This window comes from Acanthochromis polyacanthus, chromosome 6 (assembly GCF_021347895.1).
Source record: "Acanthochromis polyacanthus isolate Apoly-LR-REF ecotype Palm Island chromosome 6, KAUST_Apoly_ChrSc, whole genome shotgun sequence".
NCBI classification, from domain to species: domain Eukaryota; kingdom Metazoa; phylum Chordata; class Actinopteri; family Pomacentridae; genus Acanthochromis; species Acanthochromis polyacanthus.
The window spans coordinates 40791255-40818276 of record NC_067118.1 but is presented as its reverse complement, the minus strand read 5'-3'; the positions used below and the strand labels follow the sequence as shown (position 1 = coordinate 40818276).

The 27022-nt window shown below is 40.9% G+C and overlaps 1 protein-coding gene across 2 annotated transcripts in view; it reads right to left on the bottom strand.

Annotated features, from left to right (window-relative positions):
- Positions 1-3754: 3754 nt before the first annotated feature.
- The window catches only part of LOC110971154 (TOX high mobility group box family member 2-like), an 85973-nt gene continuing 62705 nt past the window's right edge, over positions 3755-27022 (bottom strand). For both annotated transcript variants that reach the window (XM_051949878.1, XM_051949879.1), the window contains 5 exons: positions 15467-15697; positions 11055-11135; positions 8421-8819; positions 7326-7465; positions 3755-5462 (listed from right to left, as the gene is read on the bottom strand). In XM_051949878.1, the coding sequence (XP_051805838.1) occupies positions 5420-5462; positions 7326-7465; positions 8421-8819; positions 11055-11135; positions 15467-15697 (894 nt within the window). In that variant the 3' untranslated portion in view covers positions 3755-5419. The remainder of the gene's footprint in view (positions 5463-7325; positions 7466-8420; positions 8820-11054; positions 11136-15466; positions 15698-27022) is intronic.

The window sequence follows — 27022 nt, the reverse complement described above, 5'->3', positions numbered from 1 at the left end:
GTTTGCCTGTTTGTGTTTTGTGCTCGTAAACGCAGCGTCCTCACATATTAGCATGAGTTAACAAAAGGCCAGCTGCAGCCTCTCGGCAGATAACGCGACGAGGAATCCCAAAACACGAGATTAGCTTCGATCCAAACGAGGACGCGTCACCAGCAGCAGCAGCAATTTTCCCCCCAAATGTGAGCATTATCGTCTGGGCTATCGAGTGTTTGGGTGGCGCTCTGTGTGAGACGCTCATCCCTCCTTGTTTGTCTTGTCTTGTTTGCTGGGCTGTCAGACAATGATGCTGCTGATGCCTGAGCCGTCAGGAGGGCTCATATCCGTCCAGAGAGGAAATGAGATGGCTGATGATGGAGCTGGTATCAGAACTGCTGGATGCAATATTAGTGATAGGGGAGATTGGGCAGGCAAGGAGGCAATATCACACAAGTGACGTGTATTTTGCTGCTTTTTGTGGAGATTAGACGGCATAAAACAGACACCAGAGCAGGATTGTCAAACTTATTTTGGTTCAGTTGATACACTCAGTCCAGTTTGATCTCAAGTGAGCAGTAAAATCACAGCATAATAGCGTATAAATCACCACAACTCCACATTTTTCTGATGTTTCAGTGCAAAAAAGTCCATTCCGAAAATGTTCACACTCAAGGAATTATCTTTCTACAATTTCTCCAGAAAAATAAATTAAATTTCAGTAACATTCAGCCTCAGTTTATCATTTACACATCACAACTTCCAGATCACAGAGTGTCTACAAAGGAACACATTTAGTCACAGATATCTGGAACTGAACCATAAAGTGTTTCACTTTATGATCAAAGTGACAAAAAAGAAAAAAAACCCAACAAAAACAAGACAAAATATTACAAAAATGAGACACAAAATGACAAAAAATGAAACAAACGATGCAAAACAAAACAAAAATGAGACAAAAAAGTTCACGACAAAAATTAACGAAAAAGAAAATTACACAAATGACAAAAAAATTACACAGATGACACAAACGAGACCAAAAATGACAAAAAGCGAGAAACAAAACAACAAAAAATGAGACAAAAAACACAAGCGAGGCAAAAAGGAAATGCAAAACGACAAAAACGAGAAAAAAACCGGCAAAAACATGAGACAAATGACAAAAGTAAGACAAAAAAAAGACAAAAAAACAACACAAGACAAAACATTACAAAAATGAGACACAAAGCAACACAAGAACATTGAACAATCTAGTATTTTACTTTATGATCAAAACAACTTGCCATGATCTAGAAATTCTTTTGAATTTATAGTTTTACTGATTTACAATCTGCATTTATTGTCTTCTCTGGAATTTTTAAACTTCACAAATTCATCTTGTGAACCGGACTAGAGCACTAAGAGCAGTTATTTTTTGATTTGAAGCACAAGAAATTAGCTCATGTGGCGAGCTGGAGGTCATATTACTTTCTGTAGCTTTAAGATTGGATTTGTGCATAAAAATGATTGTTAAATGGACGTACAGTAGAGACTGAAGTCTGGAAGCAGCCAGCAGATGGAGACAGAGGAACACAGATGGATGGAGGTTCAACCAGACAGTTTTTGTATCTGGAACTCTTCATTTGCATCCTCGTGAAGGGTAAAATCTTTATTTTTCTGCATTTTCTCATGCATTTAACAGCTCATGGATGCCTCTTTTCCTTCATTTATTTAATTGTTTTTAAAAGCAAGGGCACTTTTGCTGACAGCAGCAGCCTCTTATAGAAATGCCCTGTTCATATATCCACATCTGGATGCTCAGCTGCCCCACAAGAACCACAGCTGCAGGTTAAAGGCCTCGCTCCAGGGCACCTCTGTGGCGGCACCGATGCCGAAGCCTTCCTTTGTTGTCGTTAAAACACATCAGTATCGCACTTCACCAACAGCTCAGCACTGAAATTACACGACGGTTTGTGTCTGAATAACAATGTCGGAAGTTTCATGAATCAGCTGTAGGGGGCACTGCGTCATCATCACCACCACAGAGAGAGAGAGAGGGGGAGAAAAGCGAGTGGAGGGGGGGGAGCTGAAGGGGAGGGATGATAGATTCCATTTCTATTCTGCCTTTAATCCAACTGTGAAATTCATAACTAAAAGGCAGTTCTTCTTTTTCTTTTTTCCCCTCTCTCTCTCCTCTCCTTCTCAGGTAGCTCTCTGAAAGGCCGTGTGCTGCTGCATCAGTTTCATCATCACACCTTCAACCAAAGAACAGCTCAGAAATGTGGGCTTGTTACGCTGTATTGATCGAGTCTGGATTTGACAAAAAAAGGAGGAAAAAAGACTGCGAAAAGGTCAAAGTTCATTAAGGGAAGGTACCCTCGGAAGCCCACGCCGTTCACCTAATGAGCCGAGTGACAGCAGTCGCATTAACTTCTGCAACATCAAAGATAGTCCTCCTAATTAACCCCAGACACATGAAGGGGGGATGCAAAGTTATGTTTATGGGCTACTGCAGCTATCAAGACGGCGCTCATCGAGACACTAATGAATCTGTTGGGTTTCAGTAAAGCAGAGGAGTCAGACCGATTCTAGTTCAGGTTCCACATTCAGCCCGATTTGGATCCAGTAAAATCACAGCATGATAACCTATAAATAACTACAACTCCAATTTTTTTCCTTTGTTTTAGTGCAAAAAAGTACATTCTGAAAAAGCTCACCTTTAAGGAATTCTCTTTCTACAAAACGTCATGAACAACCTGAAATTTCTTCAGAAAAATAAGTTCAGTTTCAACCACATTATGCCTCAGTTTGTCATTTCCGCATTACAACTTCCAGATCACGGAGTGTCTACAAAGTAACACAACATTTAGTCTCAGCTATCTGTAATTAAACCATATAGGAATTTACTTTATGGTTAATATGACAAAAGTCAGACAAAAAAAACAACAAAAACAACACAAAATATTGCAAAAATGAGGCGCAAAACAACAGAAAATGGCACAAACGACACGAAACAAAACACAAAAGAGATAAAAAATTTGATAAAAAAGTTACAAAACGACAAAGATACGGACAACCGACAAAAATTAAACAAAAAAAATGGCAAAAGCGAGAAACAAAGTGGCAAAATAGCAGACAAACGACACAAACGATGCACAAAACAACGAATAAAGCAAAACACAAAATTACAAAAATGAGACAAAAAGGAAACACAAAACGACAAAAAACATGAGACAAACAACAAAAGTCAGACAAAAAAAAACACAAAAACAAGGGAAAAAACTGCAAAAACGAGATGCAATGTGACAAAAAAATGAGACAAACAATTTGACAAACAAGTTGCAAGACGACCAAAAAATGGACTAACAACAAAAACGAGACAAAAAAATGACAACGGCAAGAACCAAAATGGCAAAATAGTAGACAAACGATGCAAAAAATAAAGAATAAAGCAGAACACAAAATGACAAAATAAGACAAAGAGCATAAGCGAAACAAAAAGGAAACACGAAACGAGAAAAAACAGAAACAAAATGAAAAAAGTCAGACAAAAAACACCAAAAATATTACAAAAATGACACAAAATGACAAAAGAACGATGTGCAATGTGATCAAAACAACTTGTCATGGTCTAGAAATGATTTTAAATTTATAGTTTTACTAATTTACAATCTGCAGTTAAAGTCTTCTCTGTAACTTTTACACTTTGAGGGCCGGATTGGACCCTCTGGAGGACCGCTTTTGGCCGCGTGTTTGACACCCCTGTCGAAACGTAAACTACAGCGAAATAATCAGAAACACATTTCCACTTTAAACATTTTATTACAGACAAAAGAAAAACAAAAAGAAGAATTTTTGTGACACAAAAATGAATCTAATGCTGGAGCATCGGGGATGCGCCAACGACAATTTCTGAAAAAATATTTATTATTCTAATAATCATGTTGTCTGATCATTGATATTTATAATAATAATAATAATAATAATAATAATGCACCCTAATGAGAAATGAGCCAAAATGTTACTTCATATTATTCATAAATAAATGTAAAACCTGCAACCAAATTAAATAGAATGACCATATCGTAAAACATGATATTCAACAAAAAAAAACAAAAATGGGTTCTCTCATCACTGGCTTTACAAATTAAAGAAGTACGAGTTTGGCAGGTTTTATACACAAAATTAAAATATCTACCCCCATGTCCGTTCCTCTGAAACGTAAATCCTGCGACAGTGGAAGAAAAAAAAAAACGAAAACAAAATATTTTAAGAATTTTTTTGTTTTTTCACAAAAAAAGATAAAGATGAGTTCAACACAATTCTAAAACACCTAATAAAACTAGTCAAAAACTTTTAAAACCCACTGTTATGTTTTTTTCTTTAGTAACATTTCACATTTAGCAACTTTTTTTTATTCACCTGTACAAGTGGTGCTGGGACTACGGGGTGGTGGGCGGGGTTACAGGTGGTCCTTAGCGACCGACAGCGAGACGAGCTAAAAGGAGAGGCTTCGACCTTTGACCCCTACAGTTCTGTAATGTCCTGAGGCCGTGTGGAGAGAGTGACACTCTCTAGCAGAGCTCCGCCGGCTGAGGAGGAAAGAAATCGAGCATTTTTCAGCCGTCGCGTTTCCCCCGCTTTATTCGGGAGAGACGCAAGACCGGTGAACACAGTTTCAACACAAGTTTTAGTGTGTGTATTCCCTCACTGAATCCGCCTGCACAGAAATCACATAACCAAACAAAAAAAGGATGTTGGAAAAAAGCAAGGGACTGCAGCTAAATACACACATAAGAGGGATCCATTTTGGTGATATTTACAATCACTCTGTGATAAATAAAGGAAACGAGGGAGTCCTTTACTAAGGGCAAGGATGATTTACAAATGTCTTATGTGTTTCGTGACTATACCTTCGTTAAAATGTTGCTTTCGTTCGCTCCATGAGGGCGTTTCAGTCTGTCCTGAAGTACATCCGCCCCTCATGAGGTGACTATTTTCTAGTTTCCTGCATTAGATTTTCTACCCAAGACTCCTACGCTGAGTATGCTTTGAGCATTTCATCTCCCCAATAAGGGCAGTCCATGGCAAACACAGAGTAATGGAGTGTAGAGGAGAGAAATCAGCTTTAAAAAAAAAAAATCAAAACAAATTGAGAAGACATTTTTTTCTGGTCTTCAATTCCAGTATGTTGGCATGAGCTTAAAGCCCGCTGCCCCCTCAAAAAAATGGAAAGTTCACTGATAAGAAAAAAAAAAGCAAGAGAAGTGCCTCAGGCTTCTGGCCGATCTAAGTGCTTGGCAAATAGGTGAAGTTACTGTAGCAGTCTTTGGGATTTTCGAAATCCAGCAGAAAAAGGAGAAAAAAAAAAGAAGAAAAACAAAATGGTGTCGAAGCAGATACATCGATGATGCTGTTGTTATGTTAGAAAGCTCCCTGGAGTCTGACATTTGGAGGTCTTTCAATTTCAAGTGAGGTAGAGAGGCTTGTCCCGAGCTCCCATGCCACTGCTGAGGAGGAAAAGAAAAACCGTGTTAGTGTACGTCTGGATGTGTGGCTACATATTTGTTTTATTTATTGAATTATCTGATCAGGGACCATGCAATCAACACATCTGATGGATTACATATAGACTGTATAGCAACTTGAAATGACCCCAAACGTCTCCAAAATAATGCAAAATTTTGCGAGAATGACTAAAAGTTTATAAAACTACTACATTTTTTTTTTATAGGAAGCAGAGTAAAGAGAGAAAACTGTTGCTGCAAAGAGTTAAACTTGTTGATGACAGACTGAGAAAACCTCCACTGATCTGAAATGACTCTAATTTTTATATAAATGACTCAAAACAGATTGAAACTTGGCAAACAGTCTGCTAAAATGACAGAATTTGTGGAAAATAACTCGATTGTTGCCCAAAACAACTAAAAACTTTGCCAGAATTCCAAAACTTTAATACTATTACTCAAAAATGTAGCAAAAATGACTCCAAATGTCTCCAAAATAATGCAAAATTGTGCTAGAATGACAAAAAGTTTGCACAATGACTCAATTTTTTTTAATAGTAAGCAGAGTAAATAGAGAAAACTGTTGCTGAAAACCCTGTTGATAGCAGACTGAGAACTCCTCCATTGATCTGAAATGACTCTAACTTGTCTAAAATGATGCAAATGTTGCCTAAAACGACTAAAAACTTTGCCAGAATTCCAAAAATTCATTACTATTACTCAAAAATGTTGCCAAAATGACAAAATTAATTCAAGATGGTGCAAAACTTGGGGCATATTCAGAAAACAAAGATGGACTGGAATAGAAATTAAGTGGCTTTTCATGATTTCCGTCATTTTTAAATGTTAAATCAACTCATCACAGCAGCTTGAAGTCCAAATACGATGTTAAAAACCCTCTAAAATAAGCAGAGAACCTCTCTGAGGTTGAATTCTTGCTCACAGCGACTAAAAACAGGTGTTTGATGACAACTCTTCATGTCCACACGGCTTCAGCTAAAGTTTCTAAACTCGTCTACGACAGAGTAAAGTGCCACTGCGGGTTCCCGAGACGTTAACGAGCCGACAGAAACCACAAGTTGACTACATTTCTGTTTAAGCTGCATTTCAACAGGAAATCTCCCAGAGGTTATGAAATCTTTCTGGTGAAAGAAGGCCTGGCTTAGAGAGCGGCTCCAAAACAAACATAAAAGCTGTCGACAAACAACAGACATCAATAAGCATGAAGTGAAAATTTGCAGATGGCTCGGCACTTGAACTGTCAAACACAAAGTCTGCTCACTGGAAATAATTCAGTATCCTCCAAAACTGCAGGATCTGACGGTGAGGGTGAAGGTTTAGGCAAAAGACTGAATCTACTTCAAAGAGCTCCTGACATGGTTTGACCCAGGCGTGATCTTCTTTGACATCCAGCTCTAAATGCAGGAGATCCTGACTCCCAGCCTCTCCCAGCAGCAGCAGCAGCAGCAGCGACTTTCAGGTGTGAGACAAAACATTCCTCTTGACGCCTGCCTGAATAGCTTGATTCAATAAAGCAATGTGTGCCGAGCGAAACACAGGGAAACTTAATTGGATGTCACACTTTTTTCCGAGCTTGGTAATAGCATTGTTCTCCTGCTGCATTACTCATTTCAATTTCAAGGAGATGCTTTGCTTTAGCAGGGAAATTGTAGTTTATGATTAATACTGTCTGAGTCTCTGAGTGTGAAAGTGAAGTGGTTCGGAGCAACTCGTTTGGAAAATGAGTAACTGTCAGACAACTACTTAGCATTCTGGGCCATCGCACGTTCTGGATTGTACTTACAGTATAGTGTGGGGATGATTTTGCAGACTGCTAACTTAAAATAACACCATAAATGAGCTCACCCGCAATGGCTGGGTCCACAGTCCCTGTTGCAGTACTCACTGTCCCAGTCGGGGTTCTGGCCGTGCACTGGATTGGGGGCTCCTGGAGACTGTGAGCCCCCGACGCTGTTCTGGTAATCAGCCTGAATATGGGAGAATCCCTGCAGATTGGAGAAGAGGAGGAGGAGGAGGAGAAGAGTTTACATCCTCCTGTAATAACACAGTGATGGTCAGCTATTAGAGTTTAGTGAGGAATGGTGTTGCATGAGGCCAAACGTTAGCAGCGTCTGTCAATGGCTTCAGAGAGGTGGAAGACAAATATTGTTGGGTTAAAATGGAGCTCAGAGTCACAATTCTTACTCTGATACGACACCACACTGCTGGATTACGGAGAAAAGGGTTTGTTTGCAGCTGAAAGAGTGACCGAAGGATGGGATCTTATATAATTCGAGTGAACTGAAAGTTATTCTCTTCAGAAAACAGTGAAGAAAAAAAATAGAAAAAGCTGCATTTAATCTGACAGAAAAGCATCACACCCTGCTGTTCTGTGATAGACAGACAGACAGACAGACAGACAGACAGACAGATAGATAGATGTGCAATTAATGTGTAAAATGTACACATATTCATTATTTTTTCAGGATTTCTGAACCTTATTTCATAAACTTACTGATTTTTTAATAACTTAAATGCAGCTGACTGACAAATAAAACAGTCTACTGTTATGTGACAAACTCATAACAAATATTTTTTTAATGACTGACACCCAACATCACGACTTCGACTGTCTGCACTGAATACACATAATATACTCTATTTCTATTTTTAAACAAAAGAACATGGAAGGCAACGTGCAAAAAGAAGAAATATAGCGCAAGATCGTGCTTGTATTTAATTAGTCTATTATACAAATCGGGCAAACTCTCAACAACGTTTAAATCTGCATTAATCTGACAGAAGGGAAACTAATGTGCAAAAGAACATGCAAAGTAACGTGGAAATCGTGCCACTAGGAGAAATAGGAAGCTAAATTTTGCTGGGATTTCCAATAAAAGAGTGCTTAAAAGTAAATGTTTTGGAGCATGTGTGAGAGGTTTCAGTAGCGGTGAAACCAACCTGTTGGCTGAGAGGAGGGGAGTGCAGCGGCGCCTGGAGCCCCATTTGGTGTGAGATGATTGGCTGCGACTGCTGCATGCGGATTGGCTGGTTGAGCAGGGAGCTCTGGTGAAGGGAGAGCTGGGCGTGCGGGTGCAGAGGAGGGCTGATCTGGAAGGCTGCTGGGGGAGAGGCACTCATGCTGGGCGGGAGCATCTGGGACTGGCTGAGGGTCGGGGCCAGGCTGTGGCGGGGCGGGCCGCCGTAGCTCTGGAGGTCCGACAGGGGGAAGGAGCCCGGCGGGCCCAGGTAGGGCGAGGAGGGCTGAGGGGGCACGCTGTACAGGGGCTGCTTCGGGGGCAGCAGGTGGGAGGGCTGGCTGGTCTGCTGGGCACTTTTTGGTTCGGGGTCGTTGTACGTCTGCGGGTGAGAGAATGCATCATTTTAATAAGACAAGAGGAGCTCCATTAGCGGCGTCGCAACAACACATCAGTCACAATTCATCAGCATCCGATCACAACACGTCATCTTAACGGCAGCATCCGTTACACTTAAAGCCAAACCTCAGCCGTGACTCGTATGTTAAAAGGAAGTCTTACATTATCTAATGTCAGCCGGCAAGTTACCAGGTGATGTTTGGAGATTACATATGATCTCTGCTGGTACTAAGATGAGAACATCGACAAAATCAGGCTAGCTAAAACCATCACTTGGATCCATTTATAGCAGGGGTGTCAAACTCATTTTAGCTCCACATTCAGCCTAATTTGATCTCCAGTGAACACTAAAATCACAACATAGCAACCTATAAGTAACCACAACTACAACATTTTCCTTTTTTTTGGTGCAAAAGAGTACATTCTGAAAATGTTCACATTTAATGAATTATCTTTTTACAAAACATTATGAACAACCTGAAATTTCTTAAGAAAAATAAATTCAATTTCAACAACATTCAGCCTCAGTTTATCATTTCCACATCACAACTTCCAGATCACAGAGTGTCTACAAAGAAACACAACATTTAGTCACCTGGAGCTGAACGATGCTGTATTTTACTTTATGATCAAAACGACAAAAGTCAGACAAAAAAATGACAAAAAACATTAAAAACAAGACAAAATATTACAAAAATGAGACACAAAGCGACAAAAACAAAACACAAAATGGCAAAAGCGAGATACAAAATCACACAAACATGAGAAAAACAAATCAAAAAAAGACACAAAAATTAGACAAAAAAGTTACAAAGCGATAAAAAAATGAGAGAAATGACAGAAGCGAGACAAAAAAACACAAAACGAGAGAAAAAAATGGCAAAAGCGAGAAACAAAACGACAAAAACATGAGACAAATGACAAGTCAGACAAAAGAACAACAAAAACAAGATAAACATTGCCAAAATGAGACACAAAACGACAAATTTACAACCTACAGTTAATGTCTTCTCTGTCATTTTGACACCTTACAAAGTCGCCCCACGGGCTGAATTAGACCCTCTGGGGGGCCGGTTTTGGCCCACAGGCCGCATATTTGACACCCCTGATTTCTAGTGAATGAGAGCGACGGATGTGAAGCAGCTTGGAGGTCAAACTACCAAAAACAAAACACCAAACTTCCACCAGAATCCCCTAACCTTGACCTTTCTCTCAGTCCGGACAGTGCCTCTCTCTGAGCAGGTGCAGCACCCACAAAATACCTCCACCTCCACCTCCCACCATCACCGCCCACCCCACCCTCTCCAGCCGCCGTGATGAGCTGTCAGATTGCTCATCTCCAGCCATCAGTGTTGATTAGAAGGTAATGGAGCCCATTTGTATGAATAGAGCTGGGGCCGAGGTAATGATCAATAGACACCTTGACAGATAGATGGGAAAAGGAGAGGGACGCACACACACACACATACACACTCAACCACACACACACATACACATACATACATATATGCAGGACCCCAGGCAGAGAGATGAGGCTGTTTGCCTGCAGAACAAATGGAATGACAAAAGGAATCTTCCCCACACCGCACTGTGTGCTGTTAATACAAGACGGCACTAAACAATGCAATCCACAGCCCTCCTCCTACCTAGCCTTTCCTTATTCCCTCCTGCTCCTATGCACGCCGCTGTACGCCATCGTTTAATGGGCAGTAAATAAATAAACAAACAGAGGACGTCATAGATCTGAATTAGCAGGAGAGTGCCGCTGCGTCGCCCAATGATCGCCTGATCTCGATGCACTTCCTGGTGCAGGTGGAGGGAAATCGATGATCCGATGCGTGACACAGGTGGTCTGTTTTCTGAAGGTGGGAGCGATTTACACCTGGCCGTTGAGAGAGAGCAAACATCCTCCACCCTTCAACCTTCCCATGGTCATATGCTCGTGTGCCCCCCCCCCCGCCCCCCCAAACCTTATATCACCATACAGAACTCCAACCCCCAACCTGCACCCTATGGAAATCACTTATTGTTCTAAACATGGCTTTCTCTCTCTTCTCATTTTTATTTTTTTTTTGCATAAGATGCCCCCACCCTCCTCCTCCTCCTCCTCCTCCAACCATCATCTCATCCCGAGGAAGCCCCTCCCAGCCCATTAGCAGGGATTTTCCATCCAATCCATCATCAGTCTTAGCCAGGGCCAGTGTGTCATAAGCGTTACCTTGGAAACCAGACTGGCTCGGTACGCAGCCAAGGCTTTTAGGTACTCTTTCTTAGCCGCCTCGGTTTTCCTCTTGTACCCCTGCGAAGACAAAAAAAACAAAAAAAAAAATCAAAACACGAGGCTCGGGGTGAGAGGGGAGGTTGACAAACAGAAACACACACCTCTCAGCTCTTTAGCTCACTTTCTTTCTTAAACACATCCTGCACACATCACATGAACATGCACTCGCACACAAAGAGACGTGTTCTTAATGTTTCTCTTTCCATCAGAGCCAATGGTACAGAACACCTCTATTTCCTCATCACGACACTAATACTCCCTCATCTCAATGTGTCTCCCTCCATCGTGGCAACACATCATTTCCATTCCAATCCACCTCAGAGAAATGAACTGGAACTTCTCCCTCTCTCTCTCTCTCTTCCTCGCTGTCCCTTTAGCACCACAATAACACTATCAGTATCACTGACATTAGTGATAACCCAGAATGGTTGTTGTCGTTTGCCACATTAGGATGTGATCCCTCCGTATGAGTTTTGTTTTGAAACTGCCTTCCATATTGTCGGAGCGATGAAGCTGTTGCCATACAACTATCAGCTGCCGTGTTTTTCCAAGAAGTCAGTGTGTTTGCATAAAGAATGTGGGTACATGAGTGCACATGGATATCTGCACACACACACACACACACACACACACACACACACACACACACACACACACACACACACACACACACACACACACACACACACACATATATATACATTAGAGTGTGTGTAGGTTGTGGCAGAATGACTGAAAATGAGGCTATTAGCTATAAGGGCTATAAGCGAAATCATGTCTATTATGCAGAACAAAAAGGACAGAGAAATGTGTTTCTCAGTAAGAAAACACGTCTCTACGTATTGGATTTTTTCATTTACCGATAGCAGAATTACACCTTTAGAAACATCCTACTCTGACAAATAGAAACATGTTTTTCAACACAATCCTTTCCTTATTTAACCCTCCTGTTGTTCTCATTTACAGGCATCAAAAAATACTTTTCCTTTGTCTGAAAAAAAAAAACATAAAAAAAAACATAAAAACCCCCCCCAAATTTCTGAAAATTTTTAAAACCTTCAGGAAGAAAATTCCAATAATTTCTTTAAAAAATTCTGTTAAAATTTTTATTTAAAAAAAATAAACAAATTTGGCAAGAAAAGTCAAAAAATGCGTAAAAACCTTCCAAAAAATGAGTAAAAATACAGCCATGGTTATAAGTTTGGACACAACATGACTTATGTCTGTTTTGATGTCTATTACAGAACATAACTAATATTTCTTGACAGCACCAGTTTAATTAGTCAACAAATCAACAAGGGATATAATATTATCAATAAATTCCAACAATTGGAACAACTTTGTTCCCAAAACATAATATTAGAAGAAAATAACAAAAAAAATGCAGTACTTTCACAACCGAATTTGGTAAGAATAACAAAATGACACCAAACTCTTTTGATGTTTTTTTAAATATGAAGCTTAATATAGTTCTCAGGAGTTGTGTATTATCACCCAAACACTTCAGTATTTTGTGGTATTTTCTAAGATTCACAAGCGTCATGGTACTTGTGTCCAAACTTATGGCCATGGCTGTATCTAAAGTGATGAGGATGAGGAGGACATAGAGCAGGTTTAGTGGGATTAGTGCAGATGTTCAGCGTGAGAACCTACTGGGAGATGAAGACAAAGATCCCTGCAAGTTTGTTGTTTTGTTCTTTCTTTAATTTTATTCATTATTATATTATTTTTGTTGTTATCAAGTGTGTTAGATCACCTAATGCTAATTAGTAGACTTTTGCTTTAGATTGTTGTGAACAAAAAGTTGCCAGAAACGCCAAATTTGATACAAAAAAATATCAGAAGCAAAATGATATGACAAAAGTCTTCTTTTGAATGTTGCTAAAAGGGGTAATAAACATCTCAGGCCTAAAAAATTAGAATTTTCTGGCTATTTTTTGATGGGCCAGGCTTCACAGGGTTAAGATTAAATCGCGTCTCTCAGAGTAGATTTCCTAACAGCCAAAGCAACTTCTCTTGTAGAAAACGCATCATTGCAACTTCCTACAACTCTGTCATCGTTTCCCACCTACGACTGCTGAGCTTGACATGACGTTAAATAGCAACCAAAAAACAACAACAATAGATTGCAGCCGCCGGATAGCCAAGATGCCCTTCAGCTAAAATCCAAGGATAAGACGGTAGCTGAGGGGGATCGCTAATTCTGTATTCTAGGCAGGATCAAAATAGCAGGCGAGAGATATAAATAAAGAGAGTGGAAATGAGAACTTCACACATCCCAGCTTGTCAGAGGGCCAATGAAGATGCATGGTGTGGAGGCACCGGCTATGGAGGCTGGACGGACGAGGAAATGGGACACTACCTCGGCCCAGAGCTTTGTGGGAGTTTTGTTTTGGCAAAGACCATTTCCAATTTTTCTGCTGTATTTTTGGAAAATCGTTTTTGTCTTAGGTTTTGACGGACATCGCAGCGCATCCGAAAACGCCTTTGCATTGTGACGGTTGGAAACCAGTCGAGCAACGCGGAGGATTTGAGCGTCTGTTTGTGCATTCATATGTGATTGTTTGCTTTTGCAGGAGTACACTAGCTAGTGAGTATGTGTCTATTTACCCACAGCATCAGTCCTGGACTCCTGAAATCTCCCCAGGCATGCTCATATTCCTCCCATATTGACCATTTCTTGCCTGTAAAATGTCCTACTTTGTTAGTCTCAGACTGTTTTACGGCTATTGTTGCACAGAACGCTCCCCCGCCCTCCCTCAACCGCTCCCTTTGTTAGAATTAAATTTAGAAAGAAAATCATTTTAATGAGAGTCAGGGGAGTGGGGATAAACGGATGGATTATCTTTAGAAAGAGAAGAACTAGCTCATTAAGGTGAGCTGTATCTCACAGCAATGTTCTGGTAATTACACAGCAGATAATGCCGACGGAAAGCTGCTCCGTGCTGCAGCGCACACGCCATCTACTGGTGGGAGCAGAATGCATATTTGTCTGCATGTTCCCTTTATGTAACAAACATCCTTCTTTGTAAGCCTAAAATAAAAAGGTTTACATTCTTATCCATCATGAAATACCATCTGTGTGTGGATAGTTTAGAGAACGATCTTCAACGACAAGAGCTGCAGATGGTCTGGGCCCTTCCAAAAGCATTTCTTACAACATTATAGGAATACATAAAGAGACAGAAGACATTTGGGTGTCCTGAATCCAGACAGATGAATTGTGGCAATTTCTCCAAGAAGCAGAAAACAACAGAATGGACACAGGAGAACTGTGGTTAAATCAAACCCTGATGTGATTTTGCACATTTAAAAACTCATTGCCACTATTTGTTTTCTCTACTGCTTATAGAAAAATCTATGCAATATCAGTATTTTCTACTCACGAAGGAATCTGTGCAATACTAGTATTTCTTAAGTCAGTTTTTCTGCTCATGGAAGAATTCAGAGGAATTTGTGCTAAAATATAAGTTACATCAGTACTTGTGTATATTTTTCTATTAATCTGATGACGTTTCTTACATGTTTGCAGCATCATCTTTGCTGCTGTAAAATGGCAATTTTTTCCGCTATTAGATTCACATGGGCTTATTTCTGCGATGTTATGCTATGTTATTCCTCCACCAAGAAATGTGGCAGAGTTATGTGACAATCGTTTGTCCGTCTGTCTGTTTGCAACATCACTCAAAAACAGACTAACGGATTTGGATGAAATTTTCAGGGAAGGTCAGAAATTATACAAGGACCGAGTGATTACGTTTTGGCAGTGATGCAGCTGGATCCACGGATTGGTTAAAGATTTCTGTATCAGTGTGAGATAGCAGCACGGCGTCGCTGTAACCATGACAACAAGTTAACACTACATCAGCTGCCTGCTGATGACTGCGATCCTGCTACAAATCCACCGCTTATCGGAAATGATACAAGGAACAACTGATTAAACTGTGGGGGTGTTTCTGAGTCCCATCACTTCCCGCCGCCCGCGACATATTTAGGTCATGTGATTTGGTATCTGTGCATAATGTACACATGCAAACTGTGCTCAAAGCAAGGTCAGGGAATGAACAGTCTTGGCAAAGATCTGCGCTCTTTGATTGCTTTATTTGTGTGATGCTATGTTATCTTAGCTGTTTTTATTTTCTGATTAATTTCTGCACTTTGTTATGGGAGTTAACACATAAATAAAAACTAGTCATCTTATTACTTTACACTTCGGTTTTGGTGCTGAACTTTGCCTCTGATAAACAGTTAATATCCTCAAGGTTTCCCTGCATCTGTTACAGCTTCCTGCGTCTCCCCTCCTCATCTGCTTCGTTATTCCTGATCTTCAAGCCCTGCATGTTCTGTACCTGCTTCTGTTCCTCTCCTAGGCTGTCCCACATGGAGGCCACGATCTTGGACACGTCTCCGAAGGTGGCGTTGGGGTTCTGGCCCTTGATGGCCGCCTGGGTGTCTCTGAAGAAGAGCGCGTACGCCGATACGGGTTTCTGCGGCTCGTTGGGATCCTTCTTCTTCTTCTTCTTTTGAGGTTTGGGTTTGGGCTTCATCATTTCTGCTGAGGGTCGCTTCTCGCTGCTTATCTGGAGGGAGGAGAGGTCAATAACGAGTTAATATTTGGCTCCTTTGCTGCAGTCTTCACAGAAAAACAAACCAAAAAAACGTAGGGAGTTTTTGCAATGTATGACACTTTGACTGGATTTTTTTTTTGTCAAGGCTGCACATATACATATACACACCCATCTACACACACATACATATGCAGATCAATTTGAAGCCATGGGAGAATAAAAACTCAAAGAGCGTGAGTCAGACAGGTTTGTTCTGAAACTGGATGTTGGGAGAGAGTGAGCCAGGTTAATTAAAATTTCATCTGCAGCAGATTTTCTTGGTTTTTACATTTTATCAGCTGTTAAATCACTACATCGGTGGATATTTGCTGCCTTTGTTGTCTTTCATGTCGACCACAAAGGATTCAAAAACACACTGGCAGGAAACCATAAGAAAACAGGATTAAACATCTATATTTTTCCTCTCATGTGCCCGGCTAGTTTGTCAACAATAACACGCTGCAAATCTCTCTGCATTTTCAGGGAGGAAAGCAAAACTGCTCACATCTGCGTGATGTACTTGATCCAATGCACATGAATACATTTTCATTTTCCACGGAGGGCTTTGACTGGGAGTCAAATCCAGGTCACCTGATCCTGGAAGTGATTCTATATGGAAATTGCCTTCTTTGCTGAGGAGAGAACATGTCAAGCATGGGAGGAAGAGGGAGACGAAGGGGAGGATGGGGGAAAAAGAGGGTGAGGCAGACAGAGAGAGAAAGAGGGAAAGATAAGAGAAAGAGAGAGGAGATGGAGAGGAAGAGGAGGAAGAAGAAGTGACGGCTTGATGTTGCCATTAGTATCAGTGGAACATCAGTAACCTGATTTCTTGGTTGCTCCAAAGGCAGAAAAAAAAAATCCAGATTTCCATATGATAGAAGATATAATGACATGCTGAATATCCAATGATATACGTTGGTATTAAACCCACTGACGGATGCTTATGTGCTCTCTTTATGGTGGCGGTCTTATGGAGAGTTACTCAAATGACGTTAAAGGCTCCCAGCGAATTCCTTCTCTTTCTTTTTTTTTGTTTTGTTTGACAGAGTGACACAATCTCCAAGGCCGAGCTCCCATTTCATCCCGTTGCTTTTCTAGCAAATTTTAAACATCTTTGAATGTTTGCGTTCATAATCCACTGATCCAAGGTTTCACTGTTAAAACTCAGCAGGTGGGAGAGCGAACCATGAAAAGATTCGTCCCCGCCAGAGTATCACACGGCAAACTCGAGGACATTTAAAGACGCTCGTTTCCATCTAATGCATACTTATCAAGAGATTAAGCAACGACCATGTTTTCTCCTTTCACCGTCAATTGGGAAACAGGAAATGACTGCCTTTGAAAATTGCATTGTTTCAGCAAAAGCGTTTGCCAAACAACACACTGTATTCCACACAGCATGAAATTAGCTAATCAAAATTCAAGGTCCAGGAGCACATTTGGCAGCTAAAGAAAAACTTCAAAATGGCTTTTGTGATGTGCGGAAATGAATGAATGTTCCCATTCAGGGTGATGTGAAAGTATTGCTTGTCTATTTTACAGCTTACAGGTAATATTCTTTTTTTTTTCAGCGCGTGAGTGTGTGTGAGTGAGTACGTGTGGTTTCATTAAAAAATAATCATCCCTCACTTTTAGGCAATGAGGCAGAAGACAGGCATTTGAAACGACATCTGTTCCACCCAAGCCTTTGAAGTGGAAATAGAATAAACTGAAGGTAGAGCTAATGGAATGACAAAATAGGAAAGAAAAAAAAAGAAGAGAGAAGGCTAAATAATCTCCAGGAAAACTCACATGTATTCACACGGAGGGAAAGGATGATGACACACAACAGCATGGCAGCAGCAGCAGCGTGCAATCAACCAGGGGAATAAAAGGCCACAGTCTCTCATTTCTTTTGCTTTATTTTCCTTCTATTACGGCATGAGAGTCGTGTTTGTGAACTCGAGTATATACAGTAGAAGGCTGTCAGACGGAGACGAAACATCAATTAATCTGAAAAGAATGCAGCTGAAAAATTAATGACAGCAAACTAAAAGTCAGAGCAGTGTTAATAGTTTCCCTTTAGATAAATAAACCAAGAAAAAAAAACACCCTTAGATAGTTAATTCGTTGCTTCGTCTGATCTATTTCTGACATTTTTCCAATAAGATTTTTAGAGAATTCAATAACTGTGTCTTGTTTTTCTTACCTCACAAAAGACTATCAAATATCCTTTTGTGTTAGAATGTTTTACACGCCTTAAGGTGTAAACTGTATCTAAAACATAAGAAAAAGGGACACAGTGTTAACAAAGTGTAAAAAAGTGTCATTTCCTATGACCGCGAACACGTTCATCGCAGTGGATGAACAAAAACCCGCACGTAGCTACAATATCAAGCTTATTTTCCTGGATTTTCTCCTACAGGTGCAGAGAACAGTAATGATTATGACAGCTGTTGTTGTCAGTTGAGGGGAAAAAAAAAAGGGACAGTCGCATCCCTTATTCATAATGCAACATCTCGTGGCTGCAACTGCATTCTGCTCTATTTTCTGATACTGTCAGCGGTGAGATCGCTATCTCGGTCCTCTCCTGTGATGGACTTCTGCTGATGCAAAATAGTGAAGCTCTTGGATTCTCGACAGCAGATCTTGATGTTTGCTCATCGGGCTTTAGACTGATGGACATTTATTTCCTGTCCCGCTCCTCTATTATTGCGCTGAAGATATCTCGAGTCGACACGATGCTGTTTTGTCGGACCTTATTATTAACAAGAATCAAACTAAACACTCAGAAAAACCCAACAGACTGAATCCCAAAATGCAAACTGTGTACCTTATATTGCAAAATCTCTAAATATTCCTTCAGCTTCCACTAAGAAACAACAAAATCCTGTTTTAAATGACAAACTAGCGAAACACAATTCCCCATATTGCACATAAAACATACTTAAACGTCTCAAAAGCGCAGATTTTTCAACGGTTAAGTCACTGGATGCTGATTGCCTCTACCCAAGAAGACATAGCATCCATTTACAGAGCAGATTGAGAGTGACGTTGCAAAGAAAAACGCAATTAGAGACGGCCAAAAACAGCACAGTGGGCAAGGTAAGACCACCGTGTCCTGCACGGAGCAGCAGCAGCGGCAGTCTAAACATATTTCAGCAGAGAGTTTTCTAGTTTACCAGCAAAAGATTGAACTATAGTGTCAGTCTTAACCCATCAGTGTTTCTGTTGTCTGATATGGAGAAAAAAAGAGAGAGAGAGGGAGATAAAAGAGGTGGTAAGTGAAGAGAGAGAGAGAGAGAGAGAGATAGGGAGGAAGAGGAAGAGGGGGTAGCTGTAATTCTGAATGGACAGCACCGCACTGGCAAGACAAGATTAGAATTGACAGCCTGATAACTGCGTCACTATCAAAACAGCAGAGAGAGAGAGAGAGAGAGAGAAAAGACGGGGAGGGAGGGGAGAACGAGGAAGTGAGAGTGAGAGGAGAGTGAAGAAAGTGAGATGCAAAGAATAATGAAAAAAGAGTCGATGTAAAGAGAACAGATAAAAGCAGGAAAGGACTGAGCACAACAACAAGGGCGACGCAGAGACAGACGGCATTTAAAAGACGTGAAAATTAGACGATAAAAGCAGGTGATGGTATGGAAGAGTCCGGAGAGTGTCGGTTCCCCCTGAATATATGCATCATCATCATCATCATCATCAGCGAACAGCGGAGTGGAGAGTGTGGCGTATCGATTCCAAAAAGGCCATAAAAGCAAACAGGAACTGCTCTGAGGGTGACGCACTTTTCTCTTCACCGCCGTTTACACCGAAGCACGATGCAGATACCGAGCGCAACACTAAATCAAACCCGAACGCCATCATCCACTCCTGCAGTCTGTACACATTGTTTCATGGATTTCCAGCCAAACAGCTGTAAAATGGGTGAAGAAAAAAAAAATCACACACACACACACACACACACACACGCACACACAGCAGTGGGTTTTTTAGTGTGAGCGTCAACAGAAAATACACGATAAACCCCCATTTTTACATGCTATTCTCGCAGGCAAATATTGTCTGAATGTGCACTGGCCTGAAGAATGAGATAAAGCAAACACACTCCTCAGCAACTGACTGTGACACAGAAGAGGCTCTTTAAAGCAGCAGTTTAAGAGCATCAATCAAAGGTTCGGAGTGAAATAATCTTTCATCGGGGACTGAATGGGGGGGGGAGAAAAGGCGAGTAAAATCAGATTTAACAAGCAGAGTTTCCCACAATAAATCATCTTGCATCGTTTTGTCCTCAGCTAAATGCTGTCTTAAGAAAGGGCAGCTTTAAAATGCACTTTTTTACGACACACGCTTTAACGAACACGTGTTGTTTTTGTTTTGGCTGAACTCGGACTGGGCTTGTTCCCGCGAATTACCAGTGTGAAATTTATGCACATCTGCCCTCAAATATTCCCACAAAGTGCTTTCCCACAGTGCAATGTGTTGCATTTCACAGCTATCCCATGGTACGAAATCATGGTTCATAAAAGTCTGAAATCCCAATTTATGTCCCACTTTCTAATCAGCTGCTCAGTGTCACATGGAGTAAATGATGAAGTGATTATGGATGTAGTTTATGCAACTTTAACCTAAAGCAATAGATTTTTTTGGCAGAAATATTGATAAATAAGGCAGACATGAGCAGCTCGACAGGGAACATTTGCCTACCGACGCTCACAGAAGGTGTTGTGCAGCATAATTATTCATTTGAAGTTGCTTTTGTGTCCACCTGATGAATTTAAACCCAATATTCTCTCTCCTTTTAAGCCCTGTTTTGCTCCTCACCAGCTCCTCGGGGAAATATCTGGCTCTTTAGCAGCTAAATACTCCATTTTATTCACCAGCTGGTTTCTAACCTCGTCTGTCTGTGTTTTGGTGCTGGGCAGGAAATGTACGCTGGTGTGTTTTTTTGCGTTTTTTTTTTCATTTTTCCATTGAAAACACCTGCCTGTTGTGACTGATGATGAGAGAGCAGTTAGAAGGAAGTAAAACAGTAATTTTTTTTGAGAATTAAAAACTAAAAAGATGATTTAAAACTCCTCCGTCAGATCACTTTTATGAATATCTGTTCATGGGATACATCGTCAGCAGGGCCGGCCCTAGGACTTTGGTGGCCCCAGGCAAGATTTTTTTTGTGGCCCCAAAAAATGCACAGGGCAACTTCCAAATCACGTGCACAGCTTGTAATTGGGTTAAAACGCACATCCACACGATAAACAGCATTAACAGATTTATGTTTTATTGGAATAAAGACAGGGACAAAATGCGAATCACACACTTATTGTGGTGTGGCCCCCTCTAGTGGATGTGGCTATAAACAACGGCATAGAGTGTTTATGCCAGCGGCCGGCCCTGATCGTCAGCACAAAAAGCCGCTTTAAAGAATCTGAATTAGACATATAGAGACTTACATTGAAGCTGAGCTGTAGTTTGATAGCTTGAATAAGTATTTTTAATATATTTACCTGTAAAAAAAACATCGAAGGAGAAAATGCAATAATGAAAAAATGTACTTTGACCACAGCGCTACAGATCTCTGCAGCATTGTACTGGAGAGAATCACAGCTTAGTGCAGCTGTGCAGGACTCTGATGCTTTTGTGGGTTAACAAACAGATAAATGGCCACAGTTAAAGCAGCAGCAGTGAGAATAATGTAATTTCTGGATGCTGCATATATTTTTCCTGCAATTTTCACCACAAGCTGTAACTTCGCTGTGAGGCAAAAGTGGGTTCAACATCAACAAAAAAGAAAAAAAAACCCCACAAAGACATGACGTCTTTCATGAGCTGCTACAAAGTCGGCTGGTTTTAAAAAAGCGCGTTTGTCGACTGAATCATTCATCCAGGTACTCGGTAAATGATGAATGCTATGCAAAGTTTAAGAACATGGATTTAAAACATGTTAGCTCTCTCTACTTGTCGCTGTGATCAGATGTTTTTGGAAGCAAAAGTGAATAAACACCAGAGTGGGTTTCGAGGAGAAAGTAAGCAAACCTTTCAGTTCCTATAATTGGGATAAGGAACATGTGGGTTTGGATTTTTCTTGTTTTGCCTTTAGTCATTATTCAGATATCGTTTTCAAGCAGCATTTCAAAGTGCACCTGCATGCGATGCTGTCAGGACCGAGGCCGTATATAAAATGTCGGCAGGCAGGATGAGAATGTAAACAAAGCTGTTTGAAATCTGAATAGTTCAACCTTCTGTAAACTAAAACCGCCTGCAGGCACCATAAATGGAACCCAAAAATGCAGGACGGTCGCTGAGACAGTTTCTACAGACGTCGCAGGTGTGATATTTTACAGGAGAAGTTTGCACAAATTCTTACGCTACCTGTCGATTATTCTACAGCCACCCCTGTGTTCGCCCTGTCCGCGTGCATTACCATCATCCGCCTCACCGTGAAGGCTTGATGGTTTAAAATATGTCTTAAAATATATACAGTGACCCCCTCGTATGGAAGCAATTACAGCCCCATGTCAGACTGCCCATCTGTAAGCAATGAGCACGTCAAAGCTGCTGCGCAGATCTCTGAGTAGAACCAGGCACCCGTCCAGAGAGCAGCACTCATCGAATAAAAAATACGGCCCGGCCCAAACAATAATGAACCGGAAGTGCAGATTCATGACGGAGATCTGAGAGACATGAAAAGGACGTCAGTGGGAATCGTATAGATCCGATCCATAAAGCGCCCATTATGGAATTTGTATCCAGTTCTGGTACCGTGCCACTACAAATATACAAGCTCTTTATGATGTGGACGGTTCTGTTAGTGTTTTCTGACGTGCATTACCGAGCTGGAAATGTGGATTTGATTCTGACCAGCATCCCCCCCCCTCCCCCTTTTTTTTATTTGCAGATACTTTAATTCAAGCTCGAGCCCAGAGCCATTTCTGAACTAAGCTGCATGATTTATCTGACTGTGGAAGATGACTGACAGCTCTGAGGAGCTCCTCCCTACCAGCTCTGCCTAACAGTGCTGGACCTACTTAATCAGCCTAAATTGCAAAGTCGAGGCCCTTGTATTTGGTAATGTGGTGAAAACAGTGGCAAGTGAGAGCTAATTAGATTAACGGTAGTTTAACGAGCTGTTGGAGGGGCCCCCGCAGATTGGATTTTAATAAATAGTGGCAAAAGCATCTGCTCTGCACTTCCTGGCTCTGCTGGCATCCTAATTGGCCCCAGTGGGTTGCTGTAGCTCAGCGCTACACAGTGCAATTTAAGAAGGGGGGAAAAAGGCAAAATGCTTATCTTCTGTCCAGGTAAGTCTGGGAAACGGAATGAGGAAAAAAAAAGAAAATACATCTTTATGATCGTACGGCTTCACAAGCTAGGCTTTATCAATATCAATACAACACTAATGTAATTTCTGAGACTTTTATCACCACAGAACATCCGCAAAATGTCAAACCAGGAAGAGGGGAATATCTCAAAGTCCAAATAAAACAGATTGGGACGCATTCATCTTTTTCCTATTGTTTGTTTTCAAGATGATATGTTCCCATGATGAGGTCTTTGTGGAGGCAACAGCACAGAAAGGAAAAAACAATTAATCAAACATGAATGAGCGACCAGAGCAGGGTTATTTCCATAGCAACAGCCCGAGGGGACAACTTGAACCCTTTAATGTGAGCTGGTGATGTCTCTTTGTAAACATCTGCGCAGCGGGGGGAGAAAGCCAATGAGAGAGCCTGGCAACAGAGGCATCACAGGGCAGCAACCTCTTGGTATCAATCGAAGTTTCCATTATCTAGTGTTGAAAGGACCGAAAAGTGCTCTGAAACATTGTATTCGGGAGCATTTGGAGTTGATAAGAGTCTTTGTGCGACTGCTGTTAAATGTCCAAAAACATTGAGGTGTTGTTCACGGCTGATGCAAAACATTATGCAAATGTTCAGAAAAAGAAGTCACGTTCTGAGAAGCAAGTTAATTTTTGCAGGACATAATTCACCTGATTGTGCTGCTTGAAGAATCTCTCTGAAACGGATATCAAAGCCGGTTACACAAACACTGTTTTCTCCAAGTTACGTCGCTTACAGGAGGCACAACAATCACACTTCTAATCTCTTGCCTTATGCAACCTACAAACAGTAGGCTCTTTCTGCTTCCAGCTGTGACCAACAGCAGGCATTGAACAAGTGCACGAAAAACACAAACTTGTTGGTGGCCATGAAGGCAGCCAACAATTCCCAGATAGGCCAGTGGGTCCTCTGATGATGTTAAAATGCATAAATGAGTAAAATCTTCAAGGATTTTAGAGCTACAAGAGCTGCAGAGAAAAAGAAGAGGGCCTCGTGCTCCGAAAATGGAGTCTAAAAATGACTGGAGCACCATAAGTATACAGTAGCAGGATAGTAATTCAGTCAACCACAAAGCTCTCACCATGCAAAAGGAAACTTGAGCAGCCTATAGTTCTCAGAGGTTCATGCTCAAGTCAACAATCCTCGTATAAATCTTCAATCAGCTCCAATGCACAAGACGAAAACCCAGCAACAACATTTCAGCGACAAAAAAAAGCCGGTAACAGTCTTTTAAAAGCTCTAGAGGAGACGTGAATAAGGAGTTTTTCTCTCTCTCTCTCTCAGTGCTGAAACAACTCATCAGTGACTGGGCTGTAGGAGTCTGGCAGCACCACCGCTGGCACTAGCAGGTATCCGTAACCTTCTTACAAACACTCTCGTCCCAGACCTCATTGGTTCCTTGGGCGAGAGTAATGGCTTCTTTGCGCTGGGCTGCGCAGTGCTATTGTAGAATCACAGAGCGGTTAATTGAAACAAATGACTCTAATAATGGGACATTATCCCCACAGGCTGGCTTTGTGGTGGGTCTAATTAGCGTTGCGGTGGTGGCGAGGAGGACGAGTCACCATGCTGATCCCTCAAAGGAAGCAGCCGAGGCCCCCTTTTAAGTGGCCAGTGTGGGATTCTCCCGCTTGCAGCCGGTAGCCGGGGCGCCAGGCTTCTCCAAAACCAGCGTGGTGAATGTAAACATGTTGAGTCGGCCCTCGGGACCTCTGAGGGTCTGTGGCTGCTTTTTCTTTCCTGTTCTTCCAGCTTGTAAGGTTTAAGGTCAGAACAAGAAAATAAATCAGCATTTTTTTCTTTATTTTGTGACGACACGCGCAACCAGAGATGATGCATTTTTAAACAAACCTATTAATAATGAGGTAAAACTGTCAGAAAACTGGGGCAAATTCAATCACATCATCATCTTCTGGTTAGTTTTTTGTGCAACAAACAACGAGATACAAGAGAAAAGCAGCAAATTCTGGCAAATCTGAGACCCATGATAAATGACTGGCTTCATATATTTTGTTATTTAATATTTTATTATATGATTTGGGGTTTTAAAGCAAATTCAGAGATCTGTCAGATAAACATGTGAGAAGACCGTAAACTACAGTGTCTGATTTCTTCACGATTCAGGGTTTTTTGGGCCAAAATCCTGATTTGACGACACACTAGAGCCATATTTTCCATGAATCCTGCTGTAAACCTACAGAGTCCGTTAGCATCAGCTACTAGTACAACTACTGCGGTGGATTATCATTTTTCAGTCAACATAATGTCAGAGAACTGTGACAAATTCAATCACATCATCATCTGCACTTTGTTTCTGTGCAACAAACAAAAAGAAAAGCAATAAATTCTTGCAAATTAGGGACTCGAGCCGGCCAAAAATTCTGATTTCTGCATGACAAATGACTTTGATTTTATAATTGTTGTCATTTAATATTTTATCATGTGATTTAGGGCTTTAAAGCAAATTCAGAGTCCTGAAATATTTAACAATGTGTGATTTCTTCATGATTCAGGGCTTTCTGGGTAAAGAAATCCTGATTTGACGACACACCCGAGTCATATTTTCTATAAATCTTGCGATAAATCCATAGAGTACATCAGCATCAGCTGTTATTTTGCTTGATCAGGATCTACTAGAACACCTACGACGGTGGATTATCATTTTTTGATCAACAAAATGTCAGAGAAGTGCACTAAATTCAATCACATCATCAGCTGCAGATTGATTTTGTGCAACAAACAAAGAGAAAAGTAGTAAATTCTTGCAAATCAGAGGCTCTAGCCGGCCAAAAATTCCCATTTCTGTATGATAAATGACTCTGATTTCATAATTGTTGTCATTTAATATTTCGCTGATTGACTACTTGATTAATCTACTAATCACTTCAGCAATTATTAGGATTATTGACAATTTTTCACATTGTTGTCCTCCCGCATGTCATCCCGTTCTCCTTTGGCGCGCCAATGGCCTGTAACTAATGTGACAACGGGGGGATATTGTTTTTCTGATGTATTCTGATCACCGCTGAAATCTGTTTTTGCCATTCCTAATTGTTTACCCTTGTACATGATGATCCCAGAAAAGTCAGATATAATGCAATGCTCAAATCTCTGTGACCAAGCTGCTTTAAATATTCATTAGTCGTAACAGTTGCCTAAGGTTATTTGAATTAGCGCCATGAATATTCATGGAGTGCAATGAATGTGCATTTGTTTTTAATGCTCAATCCGTTAATGCTCGTCTTCATTACTTCACTCCGAACGCTGCATAATAAGCCGGCGCAAAACAAAGCTTTACTTTTTAAAAGCACAGCGGCTCTCTTTTGGAAGCCTATTTGCTTCGGTTTAAATGAAACAGGAGTGCCCCACCAATTATCTCGCTGTCATTTCTTTTGACAACTACAAGACACATTGTTCACCCCCGTTGTGTGGCGCAGCACTGAAGGGCATCTGTCTTTTTGTTGAAATGGAAAAAAAGCCACAACTGAAAGTATTTCGACTGTTACAAAAAGTGATTTATCTGGGAACGTCAGCGAGATGTCATATCTATCCCGGTGAAAGGCAGCAGAGCAAGCAGGTCATATGAGATATGTCTAAAACCTACGGTGGAAAAAAGATTGCTGTTTCAATTTGGGAAAAAAACAAAAAACACAACAAAAACACCAGTAATCCAGCTGCACCGAGCACGCGATGTCAAATCAAACTGCAATTTTCTGCAACATGTATTTAAAGTCTGTGTAGAGCAAATTCAGAGATTTGGGAGACAAACATGTGAGAAGACTGTGGAGTATATTTTACTGAATTTTGAGGTTTCTTTCTTCATGATTCAGGGCAAAAATCCCAGCTCCATGACACACCGGAGCCATACTTATGAAATATAACGTTATAAAACTATAAAGCACATTAACATTAGATGCTATGGGAAGCTAACTACTACATTTGTTCCATCAAAATGCCAGAAAGCTGTGACAAATTCAAT